Below are 19,001 nucleotides of genomic sequence, written 5' to 3'. Positions count from 1 at the left end.
GAGTGCTGGGATTAAAGGCGTGCGCCACCACCGCCCGGCTTCGAGGATGGCTTTTAACACAGATGTTGTCTTAGCACCTTGCAGAGGGTCAGCTGCACAGATCCTTGCAGAGGGTCAGCTGCACAGATCCTTGGTCCTGTTTAATAGCCAAAGTCTGGACCAGATTTAGAGGAAAGCTGGAAGAGAAATGGCGGTGTAGAGATGGAAAGGACAGTGCTCACGGAGGGAAGCCTTTCTCCTGGGGGTCTTCAGACGGGCTGTGTGTCCTGAGAGTGGTCTACACTGTCTACAGGCTGGATACCCTCATTTGACATGCCTGTGGTCACAAGTATTTCAGACGTTAGGATATATTCATGTATATATTGAGATACTGGGATAGAGCACAAGTATAAAGACATTCATTTCTATATGCCTGTTTACATAAACTGAGGAAGTTTAGTCAGTGTCTCTAAGTTTTCTGTGCATAATGGCACGGAATTATGTTTCTGCCTCCTAGGTGCTGGGACGACAGCCTGCACTGCTACCGAGGCTTTTCCTGTTTCTTTTTTTTTATTTTTTTTATTTTTTTTATTTTTTGCTTTTCGAGACATCCTGTTTCTTTAAATAGTGCATTTTTACATAATATCCTAGAACATCTTAAAAGACAGATTTTAGGGAAGCATGCTGGCGGTTGATTGCAGGGCCTGGTGCATGCTAGGCAAGCACTCGATAACTGAGCTGCCTCTCCCAGTGTGAACTCCCTCTCATTTATTTTTTGAGACAGAATTTGAGATTAAAAAAATATATGTATTTGCTGTATGTGAGCATACATGAGACTGTCAAGGCTTGAGTACAACCTATGGGAAATCATTTCTTTGGGGATTGAACCCAGGTTGTCAGCAGGTGTCTTAGTCAGTGTTCTGTTGCTGTGAAGAGACACCATGACCATGCAACTCTTTGGGTTTCTCTGTACAGCCCTGACTGTCCTGAAACTCACTCTGTAGACCAGAATTCACTGAGATCTGCCTGGCTCTGTCTCTGGAGTGCTGGGATTAAAGGTGTGTGCCACCACACCCTGCTCTATTAAAAAACTTGTATAAAAATTACAGTAGTAATTGTGTGTGAATAGATGTACACACGTGCAACAGTCAGGATAACTTTGCACGAGTTGCTTCACTTTTTCCACCATGTGGGTCCTAGGAATCAAATCAAATCAGCTTTAATCGCGTCACCCAGACAGACCTCACTGTGAATTTGATAGAGGTCTATACAAAGAAGCCTTTTAAACCGAGATGTATGGAACTACTGCAGAGGACTCTTCTTAAGAGTTCTCACTTCTTGGAAATGTTTTTTACTTTCCTTTCATTAACACGCAGCTTTCTTTAGGTTCCTGATTTACCTGACGAACCATCAGAAACAGCTGAGGAGGTACGTTTCTCGTCTCCATTTCCTTTGATGTCATCAGGTAGGTAAGTCCTACTGCCCCTGGGTTTAGAGAGAAGAGCAGGTTCCCGCGGCTGACTCGGAGTCACGTCTCTGAGGATGGCATCAGGCTCAGCCGAGAGCTGCTGTGGGAGGCAGTCTGCTGAGTTGTCTTGTAGAGCACACCCACCTTCAGGACCAGTAAGTTGGCGCTTACTACAGAAGAGCAGCATTGAGACGGGCGGTGGCTTCACCCTGGTCCCCATTGAAGCTGAAACTGTAGCTGCATGTGCATTTAAAGAGTGGCTCACTGTTGCTGGGCTGGGGTGGGACAGATAGCCCACCTGCCTCGTCATGGAGGGAGCCTGTCTTGTTTTCTGCCTTTGGCCATCTTAGTTATAGGTGATCGTCTGATGCAGGGGGACCACGTGTCTTTAGAGCCATGAAGTTACTGGGCAAAATGTCCAGAAAGAGAACTGCCCGGTGTCCCGTTTTGTGAAGTTCGGAGTCCTTAGAGTCCTCAAAAAAACAGGTTTTGAAACAGTCATGCCTCTAATAGTCTGTTTTCTCAACACATTTGTAACATTTAAGTTTGGAACTTTGTATCTTAGGAAAATCTGAAAGTTACTCACAGGTAAAAGACAACTGAAGAAAGCAATCCATTGCTTTCAATGGAACATTGGAATTCCTAACTGGACTTTTGTTCTTGAGATAAGGTTTGCTTTGTAGTCCAGACTGACCTCAAATTTGCAATCTTCTTGACTCAGCTCCTGTGTGGCTTACCTGAATATTTGTATTCTCCAGGTAGTTACTGTTGCCCTTCGATGCCCAAGTGGGCGTGTTTTGAGGAGGAGATTTTTCAAGTCTTGGAATTCACAGGTGACGAAATCAAATATTGACTTATCAAATTTGTCAATAGTGTGTTCAAATGTAGTGGGATCTGTTACCACATAGACATAGAATATGTGGATATTCTGCATTGCGTAAGGTTTGATAATTTCTTTGAATTGTGATCTCTACATTTGTATTTTTTTTCCTATTTTTTTCTTCCTTTTTAGTATTAAGGATAGTCTTCCTCTGTCCCACGGCCAGCTCCCAAATAAACAACACGGAGACTTAATAACAATAAAGCTTCAGCTGATAGGCTTGTTACTAACTAGCTCTTACAACTGAAATTAACCCATTTTTACCAATCTATGTTTTGTCTTTATTGCCTTTACTCTGTACTGCCCATACTGCTTCCTCTGTGTCTGGTGACTCTGTTTCTTCCCAGCATCCTGTGTGCCTGGAAATCCTGCCTAAATATTAGCCATTCAGCTTTTTATTAACCCAATCAGAATGACACATCTTTAGTGTACAAAAAGATTTTCCACAACACAATAGATCTAAGGCTTCAAGCAGTCATTCTCTTACTGAGCTATATTTTCTTGGTTGTTTAATTACATGTTAGTTCGTGGGGAAAATGGTGGTTTTAAGCCCAGGGTAGCCTAGAACTCACTGTGTAGTCAAGGCTGGACTGAGCTGTGTCAGCTTCCCAAATGCTTGGATTGCAGGCAGTGAGATACTACACCTGGCAGCCTGTTTTAAAAATAGTTATACTGGGGCTGGAGAGATGGCTCAGAGGTTAAAAGCACTGTCTGCTTTTCCGGAGGTCCTGAGTTCAATTCCCAGCAACCACATGGTGGCTCCAAACCATCTGTAAAGAGATCTGGCGACCTCCTCTGGCGTGTGGAGGCAGAAAGTTGTACACATAATAAATTAAAAATAAATAAATAAATAAAAAAATAGTTATAGTGGGGCTGCAGGTATAAGAGTGCAGTCCTCCTACCTCGGGGGTTATGCATATGACACCTGGAAGGATTGGGTTTGGAGCCAGTTAGATCCTGACTCAGAACCACCACCAACAGAAAAGAGGTTTTTGTTTGTTTTTTGAGATGTGGTTTCTCTGTAGCCCTGGCTGTCCTGGAATTTACTTTGTAGACCAGGCTGACCTCAACGAGATCTGCCTCTGCCTCCCAAGTGCTGGCATTAAAGGCATGTGCCACCATGCCTGGCAGAAAGATGTAATGTTGGAAGTGTAAACTTAGTGGCAGAGCAAGTGCTTAGCATGTGCAAAAGACGTGGGTTCAATTCCTATGCTTCTAAAAATGTCTTAATTAAAATTATTACATATTTATTATATAGATCAGCAGTGGTTAGCAATTCAAGGCATTATTTGATACTTTGGTCCCTTGGAACATTATATCTTTGTCATGTGTCTGTTTTTTTGTTGTTGAGACACAGGCTGGTCTCAATCCCCATAACTTTTGGCTCCTGTAGTCCTCCAGCTACAGTTTGAGTAGCTGGGACTACAGCTGTATAGAAATACATCCAACTTACTTTTCTTTTCAAAGCAGAACATGCTTTAACAGTTCATGTTTTGAGGCAAATGAGCTTTCAAAAGGATCTGAAAATTTTTATGCCTACTTTTTTCTTTTTTGTGGTGCTGGACTTTGAACCCAGTGTGTAGATGGTAATCTTTATGGACAGTTACAGGAATGGCCTACAGTAAGTTGGGCTTTGTCTCAGGGGCCCAAGTATGTCTCTTTTGACAAAGCTCCTTTGTGATTTTGATGTGTTCTGTTGACTTAAGATTTTGATTCAAATTTTTGTTTCCAAATGTTTTTTGTTCTCAACATTTCATTGAATATTCTCCATCCCCTACTTAGGGATGAGGCTCTGCACTCTCTCTCAAATGAAGGCATTCAAGGTTATTCATGTCTCCAAATGCATGGCGTACTGCTCTTCCTTAAAGTCTAGACAGTTTCTTTGAAGATGTGGAAAGTACTTCTCATTCCTCGGGACATGATTACAGAGTGACAACTGTTTAATATCATAATGAGACAGATTCTGTAGGAACCTTTAGTCTAATACTAAAGTCTTTTTTCTTCTAGGTCTTATTTGACTGGATGATGAAAATTGGGTACCACAAATCCCTATACGGCCTTTCCACTTCCTTTCCCAGACGACCTCTGGAAGCGGACGGAGGCTTGTCACTGGAGGACATAGGGATAACTGTGGACACTGTACTTAATGTGGAAGAGAAAGAACAGAGTGGCCAGTAAAATCACAACTACCTGTTGTCCTTCAAGTCGTATGACCTCACCGGCAGTGTTCACATTAAAGCCATGCTGTATGTTGTGCTCCTCTTGTTCATAGGAGCATACCTACATACAATGGAAGAGGATTGCTTGATATGGAAAGCTTTGTGGACTGTACCATCTTACATTGTACCCAAGTGAGAACAAGGTCAAAAGGATGCAAGACATCTGACAGGTCTGGGCCAGGCAAGGGGGCACATGCCTCCTGGAAAGTCTGAGTTAGACCGTCTTAAAACAAACCAACTAGCTGATAAAGAACTGTGATTTCTGCTTCTTGAATCTACAGTATTTAACAATTCAGCCAAACCCTTCAAATCTTCAAGTAGGAATACTGATTCCACTGTATTTCTAAAAACTTTAAAAAAAGACTTTAAAGAAATTTCAGAGTGGACTGATTCTATGTAATTTTGACCTAAACCTGAGGGTGAAGTTTTTGCCACAGGAACTTTGGGGAACACACTGAAACTGCAGTAAGCATGGCCATTGTTGGTAGGTGCATTTTGTGGGAACACACTTTTACTGGAAGTCAGAGTTTGAGCTTATTTTTGCTCTCAAAGTTTTTGACTACAAGCTAGAGATTCTGACCAATTAGTATTTTGGATGTAGAGATGAATCTGCTCCACCTGGACCAAAGGTCGGAGAATTCAAGTCTCCTTCTATCATGTTAATAAAGTCTGTTGCCCCTCCTCCCCCTTTTGGAGTGAAGTATGTAAGTGTGTAGAAAATAAACGAGGCGGATTCAGTATTCACTGAATGTCCCTCTTGATGCTATTCTGTTTGTCTTTTATATCTCTCTTCCTTTTACTTAACCCTAATCCTCATGCTCTTACCTTGGAATGTATGAGAAGCTGGTCTTTGACAGTATCTGGAGTGTGAGCTGTTGTATGCACTGATACCCTTAGAGTCTGTCTTCAGAGATCTTTCTTAACGTTTGATATTTTGGAGATGGGGTCTCATAGAGTCGGGGGTGATCTTGAACTCTCCTGGATCCTCCTGTCCCCCATCCCAAGTGTTAGGATTACAGGCCTAAACCACTGCTCCCAGTTTATGAAGTGGTAGGATTTCATTATGCCCAGCAAAGTCTATACTAACTACATTCCAGCCCCATATTTCCTATCTTTCAATTTCCAAGCTACCCAAGTCTTTGCTTTTGGCGTTTGTCTTAATCACTCTACAGCTAGATTTAGAGAGGCTAGAGCTGGTATTCATGACCTTGGAATAGTAACCATCACTGCTGATCTGAACTCAGATCAGTTCATTACTATTTCTAGGTTAAGGGAGATAACCTGTCTTGGCTTTTAAAGTTTCTTGTTTATTTAGTCTATTGTTATTAAAGTAGACAGTCCAAATTTTGTACTTAAAATTATGAGCAAATCAACACAAACCACCCAATAAAATGTTTAGAAATGTAAAAAATGGTTCTTTAATGGTCTAAAAGTTATCAACAAATATTCGATTTTGTTCTGCTTCTAAATGTAAACTATAAACAAACATTGTATAACCTGGACCTGAATGTAAGGCCTGCAGTGAGCACCCGTAAACTCAGAAGTATAGCTGCTTCTTTTTATTACACATCAATGTCTGTGGCACGGCAGGTGCCCCACACTAATCCTAGCACTAGGGAGGTAGAGTCAGGAGAACCAAGAGCTCAAAGCTCATTTAGACTATATGAGACCATCTCAAAAGCCCAAAGTAAATGAAAAAAACCACCAACCACAGTCTTGAGCATTTGTATCAAGTTTTAAAATGCAGTGCTTCCATTTAATGCATACCACAGTTAATGTTTTTGTTTAAATTGGAAAGTTTATTTGTTTAGTCCACCAAATAGGATGCAAGCACTGTCAGGACAAATACACAGAAACGATGCAGATCAACATCAAACAGTAATTTAGTTTAAATGAAAGGAATCTCTTTAATGTTATGACAACATACTCCCAAGAATCTCTTCTTCAGTTAGTATACATTTCAATAAAATAAAGGGTAATGAATTAAGTGGAAGTCAGCTTGTGAAATCTTAAAAATAAAACTCTGACTCTATTAATCCATGCCAGTTAAACAATGTAACTAAATTTCCAAGTGCAAAGGATATGAAGCAGTCAGTGACCCTTTTTTGTTTAACCAGCCAAAAAGAATGCTTCCTAGGACACAGCAGGCAGACTGATCTAGAACACAGTGTAGTAAGTTCATCTCAAATTGTGCTAAACGCTCATCATTAGTATGGCACATTTGGTCCATGATGTAGTTTAATGTCAAGACATACCACAATTTGTTACAGAAACACATAGATAACTGTTGTTTTTAAATATATATATATATGTATATATATATTTTAAAAAGCCAGGTATACTTCCACATACAAAGAAAGGTCCTGGGGAGGAATTTATAGGAAGTAGTCTGGGGTACGCCGGGTCACATGAGGCTCTCCACGACGAGGTGCTGGGTCAAACTGAAGACTAAACAGAGAAAGTGAGTCAGCAGGTAAGCCAGAAGACACTGAGTGGACAAAGCCATCCTCCCCGCACCCTTCTGCTACCACTGCACTGTGTGGCTGCAATGACCCTGAGTATGTCACTTCACAGAGCTATGGTCAAACTTAGTGGCTGTTAGTGCCTGGCAGAAAAGCCTTGTGACGCCATTATCAGTTGAAGGGCCTAGGATCAGTGCTGTTTCTCGCTGTCACGATGCTGAATCAGGGTATTTACACCTGTCTTCAGGCACAGCAAGTTCCCTTCTGTGAGGTTTGCTGATTTTAGTCAAAAGAACACTAATTTTATCAAGTGCCTTTTCTGTCTGTTAAAATTACCAGTTCCTTTTCCTATTTTTTGGGGGGGGGTCCATTTTCATATTTTGAACCAACTCTGTGGTCTTGGGATCAATCCCATTTGAATTTTTCTTCTCCAAGCAGTCCTGAGAGGATGTAACCTCAGGCATGCACACAGACTTTCCCAACTGTCAAGGTAAGTATTTTCGATTTTTGGTGCTGTGGTTGAGACCAGATCTCATGTAGCCTGGAATGGCCCCAAACTCAACAGTAATGGTCCATTCTGAACTTCTGATCTGTGCCTCTACTTTCTAAGTGCAGGGATCACAGGCAAGCAGGTGTCATCATGTGGAGCAAATGTTTTATTTAGTCACAAAAAGTTTTTTGAAACAAGGTCTCTTGTATCCCAGGTTGGCCTGAACTCTGATTGGTCTGCTTCCATCTCCTGAGACTGGGATTACAGAGCTGTATCACCATAGCAGTTTATATAGTCCTGGGCTTGAACCCAGGGGCCAATGAAGCCACATCACCTCGTAGTTTTTAAACTTTTAAAATAAGTCATCTTTAATTTTGTGCTATGAGTGCCAGTGCTCAAAGACGTCAAAGGAGGGGTCCCTTGGAACTGAATTACAGATGGCTGTGAGCTGCCATGTAGGTGCTGGGACTTAAATTTGCGTCCTCTGAAGGGCAGCCTGTGCTCCTAACCACCTAGTCATCCCTCTGACCCTGGAGTAGTCTCTGTAAGAGTCGTGGGAGTAGGGGAAGGACGCAAGCCTCCAGTAGTTATGACAGACAGGTTTCTGGGTTGTTAATGTGTTTTTCTGAGACAAGGTATCTGTATGTAGTCCTGGCTGTCCTGGAATTCACTGCTTAGACCAGACTGGTCTCAAACTCTTGCTTCCTGTGTGCTAGAATTAAATATGTACTCTACCATGCTTGGCTTAAGGTTCTCTTAAGGTTAAATGTTTTTCCATTACCTGTACACTCTTGGGAAATTTTCAACAAATTTTAAATAATTACAAATTATTCTGGGCTGGGACATAGTTCAGTAGCACAGCAATGAACTGTATGTGTGAGGCCATGACCGTGTGCCCAGCACAGCAGAAGGAAATAATTCATCACATTAAATGTTTGGAGAAGAGGGTTTACACACAAAGAGAAAAAATCTTTGTCCAATCATCTCATAAACAGAACTCTTCAATGTTTTTCATTCTAAAAAGATATTTTTATTCATGCGTGCATGTGTGTGTATGACCCAGTGTGTGTAGATGTGTGTATGTCTCTAGAGAGGCCAGGAGAGGCTGTTGGATCCCTTGGAACTGGAGTTAAAGGTATCTGTGAGATCTGAATTCCAGTCCTCGTGACTGTAGCAAGAGCTCTGAGCTGCTGAGCCAGCTCTCCAGCCCCCCCAACTGTTTTCAATAGTTCCCTTTTCCTTCTAAAAGTAATTATACACAATTAAAATGTACAGTTACTTACAAAGAATATTTTAAAGTGTCATCTAATTCCATGATAGCAGCCTGATTTCCACAGCGGTAGCAGTAATTGGGAGCACTAAAAATGGTAACCACATTCCGATCATGGCACCAATTATAACCCTGCAACAGTGAGAAAGGTCAATGTTTCATTACAGAATTCAAGCTTGACACAGCAAACTCAAATCACACAGGTACTTCTGTGGCTATGTAGTCAAGTTACCTTCTATGATCTGATAGTTTATATACCTGCTCAGAATACTGTAACTTTTCTTAACCTACACTTCAGATGTGTGTGTGTGTGTGTGTGTGCGAGAGAGAGAATTTTGCTATTTAATAGGTCACAGTAGTCTCAAACTTACATCTGCCCTAGCTTTCCAAGTGCTTAGATATGACAGAAACTACCTGGCTTGCAAAGTCTGCTACATAAATCTTGAAGCTAGTATTAGGCAGACGGCAACTTAAAGTAAGCTTCTGAAGAGCTGAGCCAATGCTCATTAGTAATAGCCTCGCTAATCTCTAACAATTACCTGCACCAAAGCCTCTCACATCACATCACAACTGAAATTTGATTATCTTCAAATTTCCTAGTCTCCAACTTTTAGGAAAATAAAAGTCTTTTAGCAAAGTAAAAGTCATTACTTAAAAAAAAATATATCCAGTTATCATTGACATACATGATGCTATAATAATGAGGTTTAATATCACTACATGGACACTGCTCCTTGCCTGTTCTGGGCTGGCCATTCCTTGCTGGTTTAGAGGGATCATGTACGTTCTCTTTTGTTCTGTCAGTAGTGACAATACTACAACAGAAGCTGTGGCAGGTGCTGCCTCAGCTCAGTGATCAGTTAGTTATTGGGAGCAGCAGGGGACAGATTTTAAACCTCCTTGATGCAATGCACCAAGGATGCATCACTCTGCAGTATGCATCTCAAGCATGCATGTACTAAATCCACAGTCCTAAGGAACACCTGTCAGGTCTCCACCGAGGATTCTCTGGAAGAGAAGAGTGTGCTCTTGTCTGCTGAACCATCTCTCTCTCTCCAGCCCCTACCAAGGGGGACTTTATTTAAGGGTGTCTTCTTATACAGCCTACACAGGCCTGAAACTCATGACCCCCTCTGCTTTAGCCTCCTAAATATTGGGACTACAAGCACCCACCATGCCCAGATTTAGAAAACCATTTCTTATAAAACAAAACTTTGGTCATTTCCAAACATCAAGAACACATAAAGAAAATCTGAAGAATTACTTCCACTTGTAACCTGGATTGTTATACATACTGTAAAATTAAACTTTGTTACAATCTGTCAAGTATTTAGGCAGGAAACATTCTGAAACCAATGGAGACATTCTGACTGAAATACGGGTTACAACAGAAAATGGCTTTAGCAGAACAGACATGGAGATTTGGGGTAAGGAGCTAGTCAAACAAATCAAGAGTGGGGAGAGAGGAGAAAAAATGAGAAAGATACTTAGGCCTCATTACAAATGCACAGAGCCACGATAAAGGCATTCTGCAGGAAAGTACATACTTCCATTACAAGCTGGTGAGCACGAGACACCAGTGTGAGACCGTTGGCATGGTTAAATGTTTCAGAAATATCTTGTCCAAAGGTATAGCCAGCACCACGTGGTGAAATGCCCCATCCACCACGGTCATCTGGATCTGACCATAAGAGATCACACATTGGGCCCTGGTCAAGGAGAACAGATACACATTATGAATTATTAACAGTTATGTTTAGCTTTATCACATGTAATTACATTATCTTGTTAAAATCAAAACAAAACCACCACCAAATTTACCTCATGTGGAACTTCTTGTAAACGATCCAGGGCTCTTATATGATCCAGTGTATCTATGGATGGAGACAGGCCACCATGGAGGCAGAATATCTGTTTATAAATTAATGAGGAGTAAGTAGTGGCTGTGTTAGCCCTGACAGCTCCCCCGTCCGCTCCTGCTGCCCCCCAAAATAGCATTAACTGAAAAACTTGTCAATTACAGCGCAAAGTAGACTCAGACCACCAGCAACAGCCTCAACAGTACTGGGAGTGGGGGTTTCCTTTTCTCCCCTCGCGGTACCAGGGGTCTGAGGGCCTTCTGCAGGCTCTACTACTGCACCAGTCTAGCTGCCTCACCCCAGCTTTATTCAGTGCTGCTGCTAAGTAGGAACCTCAGCCTCATCACCTGTCACTGGTTTCTGTCATGTACTCCTGATTATAAAATTGTGCTTGATTCAGACATCACGTCTTACTGATTCCTGTTATTGATTATAACAGGTTTTTAGTTTTCCTGAGACTGAGTACATCACCACATTTGCAGGTTATTTTCTATACAGTTTATCATCTTCAATTCCTTTTTATGTGTGTGGGGCACATCTAATAGAGGTGACAATCTTTGGGAGTCTGTTCTCTCCTTGCACGCTGTTTATTGAGCCAGCTTTCCTGCACACTATTCCTGTTAACTGTATGTAGTACGCATGGACATGGAGGTCTACACATGAGTGGGTGTGTGCACACATATATGTAAGGCCTAGGGTTGGTACCGGATGTCTTTCTTGATCACTCTCCATGACTGTGGCAGGTCTTGAGGCCTGCTTAGTTGGCTACGTAGCTAGCTTGCCTTGGGACTCTCATCCCAGGGAGGTGGGCACTGTGCCCCATGGGTGCTGGGATCTGAACTCTAGTCTTCGTGTTTGCAAAACAAGTACTTTATCTGTTTATAAATTAAGAAGAAAATGTTTACCCACTGGGCCTCCCTGTGGTCTTTCTTCAGTTCCTTGACTATAGGCAGTGCACTTCTAGGACTTCTGACATAAAAGGACAAGTGTTTTTTAAAAAACTTTTCTCAGGACTATCCTCTGAAGACTGAATCAAAGAGAATAATGACAATTTTAGTAACAGTTTCTCATTTATTAACTGACAGGGTCATGCTATGTATGTAGCCCAGGCTGGCTTAAAAGTCATCAGTTCTGCCTGAAGCCCTGACGCTAGGGTTCTAGGTCTACACGCCACACCCAGCCCTCTCTCCTGGAATGCTAGGGTTCTAGGTCTACACGCTGCATCCAGCCCTCTCTCCTGGAACGCTAGGGTTCTAGGCCTACACACGGCATCCAGCCCTCTCTCCTGGAACGCTAGGGTTCTAGGTCTACACACAGCATCCAGCCCTCTCTCTTGGTTTACAAGCTGCTCATTTCCTTCCAGGACTCTGTAAGCCTGCTTGTTTATCTACTTCATTTCTGAGGAGCTCATGTCCTCCAGATATCACTTCATAAATGATAACCTGTCATAATGGTGTATATGTGCTGGGTGTTTTGTTTCTTATAAATACTTTAAAACAGCAAAGACTGAGTTTGGGAACTGCTGGTTGGTGTACGAAATTTATTAAGAGTTCTAACATTGAATGCATGAAGTTTCAAAACCAGATACACTATCGCTGCTACTATCTAAAATAGCTTGTTTATTACTTTAAGGCTAATAAAGACTATTGCTTGAAAAATTTAAATGTTAGCCGGGTAGTGATGTTGCATGCCTTTAATCCCAGCACTTGGGAGGCAGAGGCAGGTGGATCTCTGTGAGTTCACGGTCAGCCTGGTCTACAGAGCGAGTTCCAGGACAGGCACCAAAGTTACACAGAGAAACCCTGTCTTGAAAAACAAACAAAAATAAAAAACAAAACAACAAACAAAAACAATTAAATTTTAATTAAAATTTAACACCTTATAAATTCACATTTTCATTGACGTTAGCAAGGCAAGTATTGTCATTTTAATTATTGCAGTATCCAAAATCATGGCTGGGAAAATGTAGACTGTTATAATCAAATTATATTCAAGCCAGCAAGCCAAAAAGTATCTATTACACCTTCCAGGACACTGGGTTTCTATCATTTAAACACTGCATTGTCTTACTGTATGTTCTATATCTGGATCTGAATCAGCTCGCCATGAATCCTCTAAACATTGAAATGGGAAACCTGTATAATGTCTTACGTATGCTTCAGTACTTACTATGGTGGAAACATAAATAAGATACACAATATGATACTTGTAATTACTATGAAAATAACATGGGAATGAGAAGTTGCTAATGATAACCGGAAAACAGTGTAATATGGACACAATTTCCAAATACATCTCGTGTGACTCATTACTATACACACCCAGAGACTTAGGCATTTATCTATGCTATCCTCACACTGGCCAGAAGACTTTTGGGCCAGGGAAAGCAGGGCCTGGTGTTCCAGCAACTTGGGAGCCTAAGGCAAGAGAATTACTGTATCAAGCTGTGCTGGGCACAGTGAGCCTCGGCAGCTTTGTGAGATGCCTCCAAAACACGCATACCCTCACCCCAAAGAAATCAGACTAATCAAACCACAGGGCTGTTTCAGTGGCAGGGCACTTGCCTAGCATGCACTAGACTCCAGATCCCAGGTTCAACCCCCAGCACTGTATAAACAAACAAACAAGAAAGCCAGAAACTTTTACATAGCTTGTAAATACAGATCCTGAGTGCCTAATAGTACTTCCCCATGTTTAACCTCCTTCTGTTTTTTTTTTCGAGACAGGGTTTCTCTGTGGTTTTGGAGCCTGTCCTGGAACTAGCTCTTGTAGACTAGGCTGGTCTCGAACTCACAGAGATCCGCCTGCCTCTGCCTCCTGAGTGCTGGGATTAAAGGCGTGCGCCACCACCACCCGGCTAACCTCCTTCTGTAAGACAGTCAGACACACACACACCTGTCCATCCACTAAAGCTGTAAGTGGAAGATAGTCGAAGAGATCTGTAAAGTATTTCCACACGTTGGCATTCCCATACTTTCGCAGACATTCATCATAAAAGCCATACACTTGGGTGATCTGTCGGCTTTCATGATTTCCTCGCAATATTGTAATGCGCTCTGGATAGCGCACCTGGAAAAGGAAAAGAAACCCGTGTACAATCATTTCTTAGCAGTATTAAATTAGTTTTAACCTCAAATTCATTTCCTTAAATAGTTCTCCTGTCCATTTGTAAATTAACTGCCAAATTTAAGGACAGGTATGTAAGATATGTATGAACCAAGTGCATTTATACTTAGGTTTGGGTCCCCTACTCCAGACATCTCATTATGAATATATAAATTTTCTGAAGTCCAAAAATCCCAAGCATTTGTTGAACCTGGGCAGGAGTATGAGGAGAAGTAGCTAGTGTAATCTTGTGGGGAAATGGGATAAAGAAAGCACTGGAGAGTCTAGAGCAATGGACAGACATCCTCTGAGGTGAGCAATTTGTGCTATCAACAGTGCACGTCAGTTCAGAGCGACAGACTGTAAATGAGGCCTTGAGGAAGACCCTGGGGATGTGGAAGTCACAAGCTAGAACACACAGATGCTAAATGAGGAGACTGCATCTGGCAGAATAGCAGGGTGAATGAGGGGATCAGATCTGGGAGGGAGACTGAGGTGCTGAGTGCAGGGCAGTAGAAACAGGAAGTCAAGGAACAATGGCATGAATTACATACAGACTTGCTTAATGATTCCATAGGAAGGGCAGTAAGGGATTAAATCAAACATAATTCATAGAATTCAGTTATGGACAACCCAAATGAGTTATACATTTATTAGAAGTCATCAAGTTTAATGCATTGATTTTTATCTCCCTTTAAAAGATGTAAGGCCAACTATTACTTAAGCTGAGCAGATCAGAAATTAAATGACGATACATGCTTAGCATTCTTACCCTTGGCCCAATTTAAACCTCCCCTTACCCATTTTCATCAATCATACCTTTAATGCTACAAGCAGAGTCACAGTCTCCACAGAATAATAACCTCTGTCTACGTAGTCACCCATGAATAGATAGTTTGTATCTGGTGATTTTCCACCAATTCTGAAGAGTTCCATAAGGTCATGGAATTGGCCATGCACATCTCCACAGACAGTAACAGGACAGCGGACCTCTTGTACATTTGATTCTTTTGTTAAAATTTCCTTAGCCTGTTGCAAAAGGAAAACCGACAATGAAAAAGATTCAGTTACACAGTTAACAGCATTTTTACTTATACTGAAAGAAAATCTGGAGAAAACAACTTGGAAGTATCCCTTATAAAATAGAATAACCCACCAGGTGGTGGCAGCGCACACCTTTAATCCCAGCACTTGGGAGGCAGAGGCAGGCAATTGCTGAGTTTGAGGCCACTGGTCTACAAAGTGAGTTCCAGGATACCCAAGGCTATCACACAGAGAAAGCCTGTCTCTGAAAAACCAACAAGCCACCCCCACAAACTAAACGAAAGACTGTTTCTTCCTATGACAAACATGGCCTCACACTTATTCATATTCATTTTCCCAAGTTTCATGACTGTTTCTACTGATCTGAGCTGCTACTGCTAGATCTAGTCATGGACCGCCCTAGTGACGTCATGGCCAACCACATGCTGCAAGGATGACAGTGGTTCTGAGATGTTCCCACTGTCAGCCCAGTGTCAGGGCTACCCCAACATATTAACCTGTTACTTAGGTTCTGCGATGATGCTGTAATAAAAATCAAATCTATCGTGTGATAAGATTTGTATAAGAAGTATATATAGCATAGGCAATTTTATATGTACTATAGATGTAATATAAACATAAGTAACCATTTATGTACTTTTTTGTTAGGGTATTCCTGTGACTTTAAAAAGCTGTGTAAAACAGTATGTTGAATTCTGCCCACAGCAACCTTGCACATCAGCATCTCTTGTTTCTATGGTAAAATATAACATATATATGAAATATACATACACACACACACACACACACACACACACACACACAACATAACATAGCCTAAGCATTCAAGCAATGTAAGGCTAGAATCAATGGTAATTTTTAGTTGACACAATCCTAGGATTTTAAAAAATCTGAGTCTAAAACTTCCATGTTTTAAGTTCCTTTCCTGTGTGTGTGTTGCTAAAGATCCAACACAGAGCCTCACATACACTAAAAAGTACTTAACCTCCTATTGAGCTGCACCCCAGCCAGTATTTCTTAGTATCTCATTAAGCTCGAACACACATTTAGTGTTAATTTTGCTACTATTTAGATCTAGTTCAGTACTTGCAAACTCCTGGATTTTCCATAGACACTGCGCCTCTTCCTTCACAAATCTACTGAGTGCATGTGAACAGAGTGCTCACTCAGGGTGTACTTCTACGGTCTTTCCTCTTAGTCTGGAGACCCTTTCCTAGTTAACTACCACTCTAAAATGATGAACCGCGTAGTCCACCCTGGCTACGACTTGACTGAGATGTTTCTGCCTCACCCTCCCGAGTGCTCGGTCAGGAGACTTGAGGTTTTAGGAGCGGCCTTTGTCAAGGAAGTTCTTTACTCTGTGTAAGAATCTATTTCTATTCCCTTTTGTCCATGTGAGTGTGTGTGAATGTGTGTGCCTACAGGCCTTGAGGATGCTGTCAGGTTCCTCAGCGCCATGCAGTAATAAACATGCATATGTAGCACACATAGTACATAGACATATGCACAGGCGCAGCCCTTATACACATAAAAATAAAATCTAAAAAATCATTTAAAAAAATTCTACAAGGCTGCCAAGCATGGTAGCACATGCTTGCATACCCCAGCACTCAGGAGGCTGCAGCAGCAGGATCTGGAGCCTTGGCTACACAGCAAGATCAGCCCAACCCAGCCCAACTGAAAACTTCGTAGTTAATGTTAAGCATGGTGCCTCTCTTTCTTCACCGTTAGTAGGCTTAACCAAATGACTTACCATTTCTTCTTTTTGGGGACTGGTTTTTATTAAAAGACAGGCTAGCTTCCAACTCACTGTATAGTTGAGAATATAACCTTACACTTCTGATGCCTCTGCCTTCATCATGAGGTTCTGGAGACTGAACCCAGGGCCAGGTGCAGGCTGGGTAGCCACTACCATTTCAGCTCTGGCCCAACCCTTCTCGCCTTTAAAAAGAGGGAATTAACCCTTTGAGTTTAACAACATCAAGTGTCTATATGCCAAGCAACATTCAAGTTTTGAAGGCATACTATGAATAAAATCTTATGCTCTTAAAAAGCAAGTTATGGATGTGTACACAGATCAAGATAAATGCAAAATGTTGTTGGATGCTAAACCTCTGGTCCTGATGTAAAGTAAACAAATCTCCACAAACTCCACTCCATACAGACAGAGACCAAGGCTTAAAATATCACAAACAGATATGTTCATAGCAAGGCATGGCTGTACATGCCCACATTCCTAACAGTCACAAGACTGTGGTGGGGATGAGGAGCAAGACCAGCCCAGCTTGCATAGTGAGTTTTAGGCCTGCCTCAGCTACCTTGTGAGATCTTCACTCACAAACAAACGAGGAGAGTCACCAATAGTTGCCAGAGAAGCAGGTGTCCAAAGTAAAAAGCATGCTGTCTTTCTTACATACCTCCCAGGTCTGACTTATAAAAAAGCTACTAGTCTGTACTGTGCAGGGTTGTTTTGCTGCATGTATACCCGCAGGTGTCTGGTGCTTGAGGAGAGCAAAAGCGGGCATTGGATTCCCTGAACTGGAGCTACAGATAGGTGCTGGACTTGAACCTAGGTCTTCTAGTAGAACAGGCTCTGCTCTTAACTGCTAAGTGACCTCTCCAGCCCTTGGGTGACCTTTCTTTCTTTCTTTCTTTCTTTCTTTCTTTCTTTCTTTCTTTCTTTCTTCTTTCTTTCTTTCTCTCTCTTTTTTTAAATTTAGTTTTTCGAGACAGGTTTTCTCTGTAGCTTTGGAGCTTGTCCTGGAACTAGCTCTTGTAGACCAGGCTGGTCTTGAACTCACAGAGATCCGCTTGCCTCTGCCTCCCGAGTGCTGGGATTAAAGGCGTGCGCCACCGCCGCTCGGCTGACATTTCTTAAAATAAAATAAAATAAAAGCAAGTTATGAACCTCTTTCCTTTTTTTTTGTTTAACCTGAAAATATTACCTTTTCTGCTTCTGTTGAGACACTGTTTCACCATGTATCCAGACTCACAATCCTCCTGGCTCAACCTTCTGGAAGCAGAGGTATGCGTGTGTACTACTAAGTGTGTGAAAAATGTAACACTTAAAACTTTAAACCAACTTTCAACCATGTAAGTGATCACCCTCCTATATCCACACAACGGATTTACATTCAGCCATTATAGGGAATGCAAACTACTACTGACGGCTTACTAATAAAGACACCTTGAAACTAAACTGCACATATGGAAGAGGTAACTTTTATACATTCACTATTACATCTCGATTTTTAAAAATCGAGGAAAAGTTTCTGAAACTAACTGTGAAACACTGCTGCAACTGGTAAGACCAGAAAACCGCAATCCTTGGTCCTACTGGATTATTTTTCTCAAATGTAAGCACTCCTTCTCATTTGACCTAATTCTTTTCTATTTTGTTGTTGTTGTTTTTTGAGACAGGGTTTCTGTGTTCTGGAGCTCTATCTGTAGCCCAGGCTGGCCTCAGACTCAAAAGATCCACCTGCGTCTGGCTCACTGAGCACAATTCTAACATGTCATTTCCACGCCCAAGGTTAACGTCAGGCCTTCAACAACATGGTGGGAATGTCCGTCACCAGGCCAGTGGGTAACACACGGGTAAAAGTGCGTGCTACCAGCCTGATGACCTGAGCACTACTCCTGCACCACAGGGTAAGAGAGCCAACTCCCCAACACTGCGGCACACATTCAGTGGCACGCACACTATAGACATACTTGGTACACGTGAGTGTAAACTACACAATAGAGTGGGTGTGGAGGCCAGAGATTGGCATCAGGTGTACTCTGTGGTTTTTCAGACACGGTCTCTCACTGAACTAGAGCCTACCTATCAAGCTAGGCTGGCTAGCCAGGCAAGCCCTAGGAGTCTGTCTCCAGCTCTCCATGTCTGGCTTTTTACCTGGGTATTAGGAGTCTAAACTCAGGTAGGACCTCATGGCAAGTACTGTGCTCACCGAACTATCTCCCAGGCCCAGCAATATTTTGTGAGCAATTCAAATACATTTTTACTGCTTGTCTGTAAATCATGTGAACAATTACTATTTTATCACTATTAATGACAAATGCTATCACTTCTTTTAAAGCCTGCGAATGGTCACTGAGCGACTCATCACTGTGTTTTCCAGGAGCAGCTATGCTCACACGTACTCGGCCAACACTGAAGTGTGCTTCAGGCAAATGTGACAGCTGTTCCAGCACCCGTCACTGTGCAGTGTGTGTAACTGCC

At 41.9% G+C, this 19,001-nt stretch overlaps 2 protein-coding genes across 2 annotated transcripts in view; one reads left to right on the top strand and one right to left on the bottom strand.

Annotated features, from left to right (window-relative positions):
• The window catches only part of Ubxn8 (UBX domain protein 8), a 16,693-nt gene extending 11,384 nt beyond the window's left edge, over window positions 1-5,309 (top strand). Inside the window, exons 5-7 of the mRNA XM_026786860.1 lie at window positions 1,366-1,407; window positions 2,206-2,280; window positions 4,335-5,309. Coding sequence (XP_026642661.1) covers window positions 1,366-1,407; window positions 2,206-2,280; window positions 4,335-4,505 — 288 coding nt within the window. The 3' untranslated portion in view covers window positions 4,506-5,309. The remainder of the gene's footprint in view (window positions 1-1,365; window positions 1,408-2,205; window positions 2,281-4,334) is intronic.
• A 1,013-nt stretch (window positions 5,310-6,322) lies between these two features.
• Window positions 6,323-19,001, bottom strand: part of Ppp2cb (protein phosphatase 2 catalytic subunit beta) — a 20,731-nt gene continuing 8,052 nt past the window's right edge. The window contains exons 2-7 of the mRNA XM_005362511.2: window positions 14,552-14,761; window positions 13,523-13,696; window positions 10,590-10,679; window positions 10,316-10,477; window positions 8,782-8,900; window positions 6,323-6,994 (exon numbers count right to left, since the gene is read on the bottom strand). Of these exons, the coding sequence (XP_005362568.1) occupies window positions 6,922-6,994; window positions 8,782-8,900; window positions 10,316-10,477; window positions 10,590-10,679; window positions 13,523-13,696; window positions 14,552-14,761 (828 nt within the window). The 3' untranslated portion in view covers window positions 6,323-6,921. The remainder of the gene's footprint in view (window positions 6,995-8,781; window positions 8,901-10,315; window positions 10,478-10,589; window positions 10,680-13,522; window positions 13,697-14,551; window positions 14,762-19,001) is intronic.

Source organism: Microtus ochrogaster, linkage group LG7_11 (assembly GCF_000317375.1).
Source record: "Microtus ochrogaster isolate Prairie Vole_2 linkage group LG7_11, MicOch1.0, whole genome shotgun sequence".
In the NCBI taxonomy this organism is placed as follows: Eukaryota; Metazoa; Chordata; class Mammalia; order Rodentia; family Cricetidae; genus Microtus; species Microtus ochrogaster.
The sequence above is the reverse complement of the archived record's forward strand: the minus strand, read 5'-3'. Positions and strand labels throughout refer to the sequence as shown.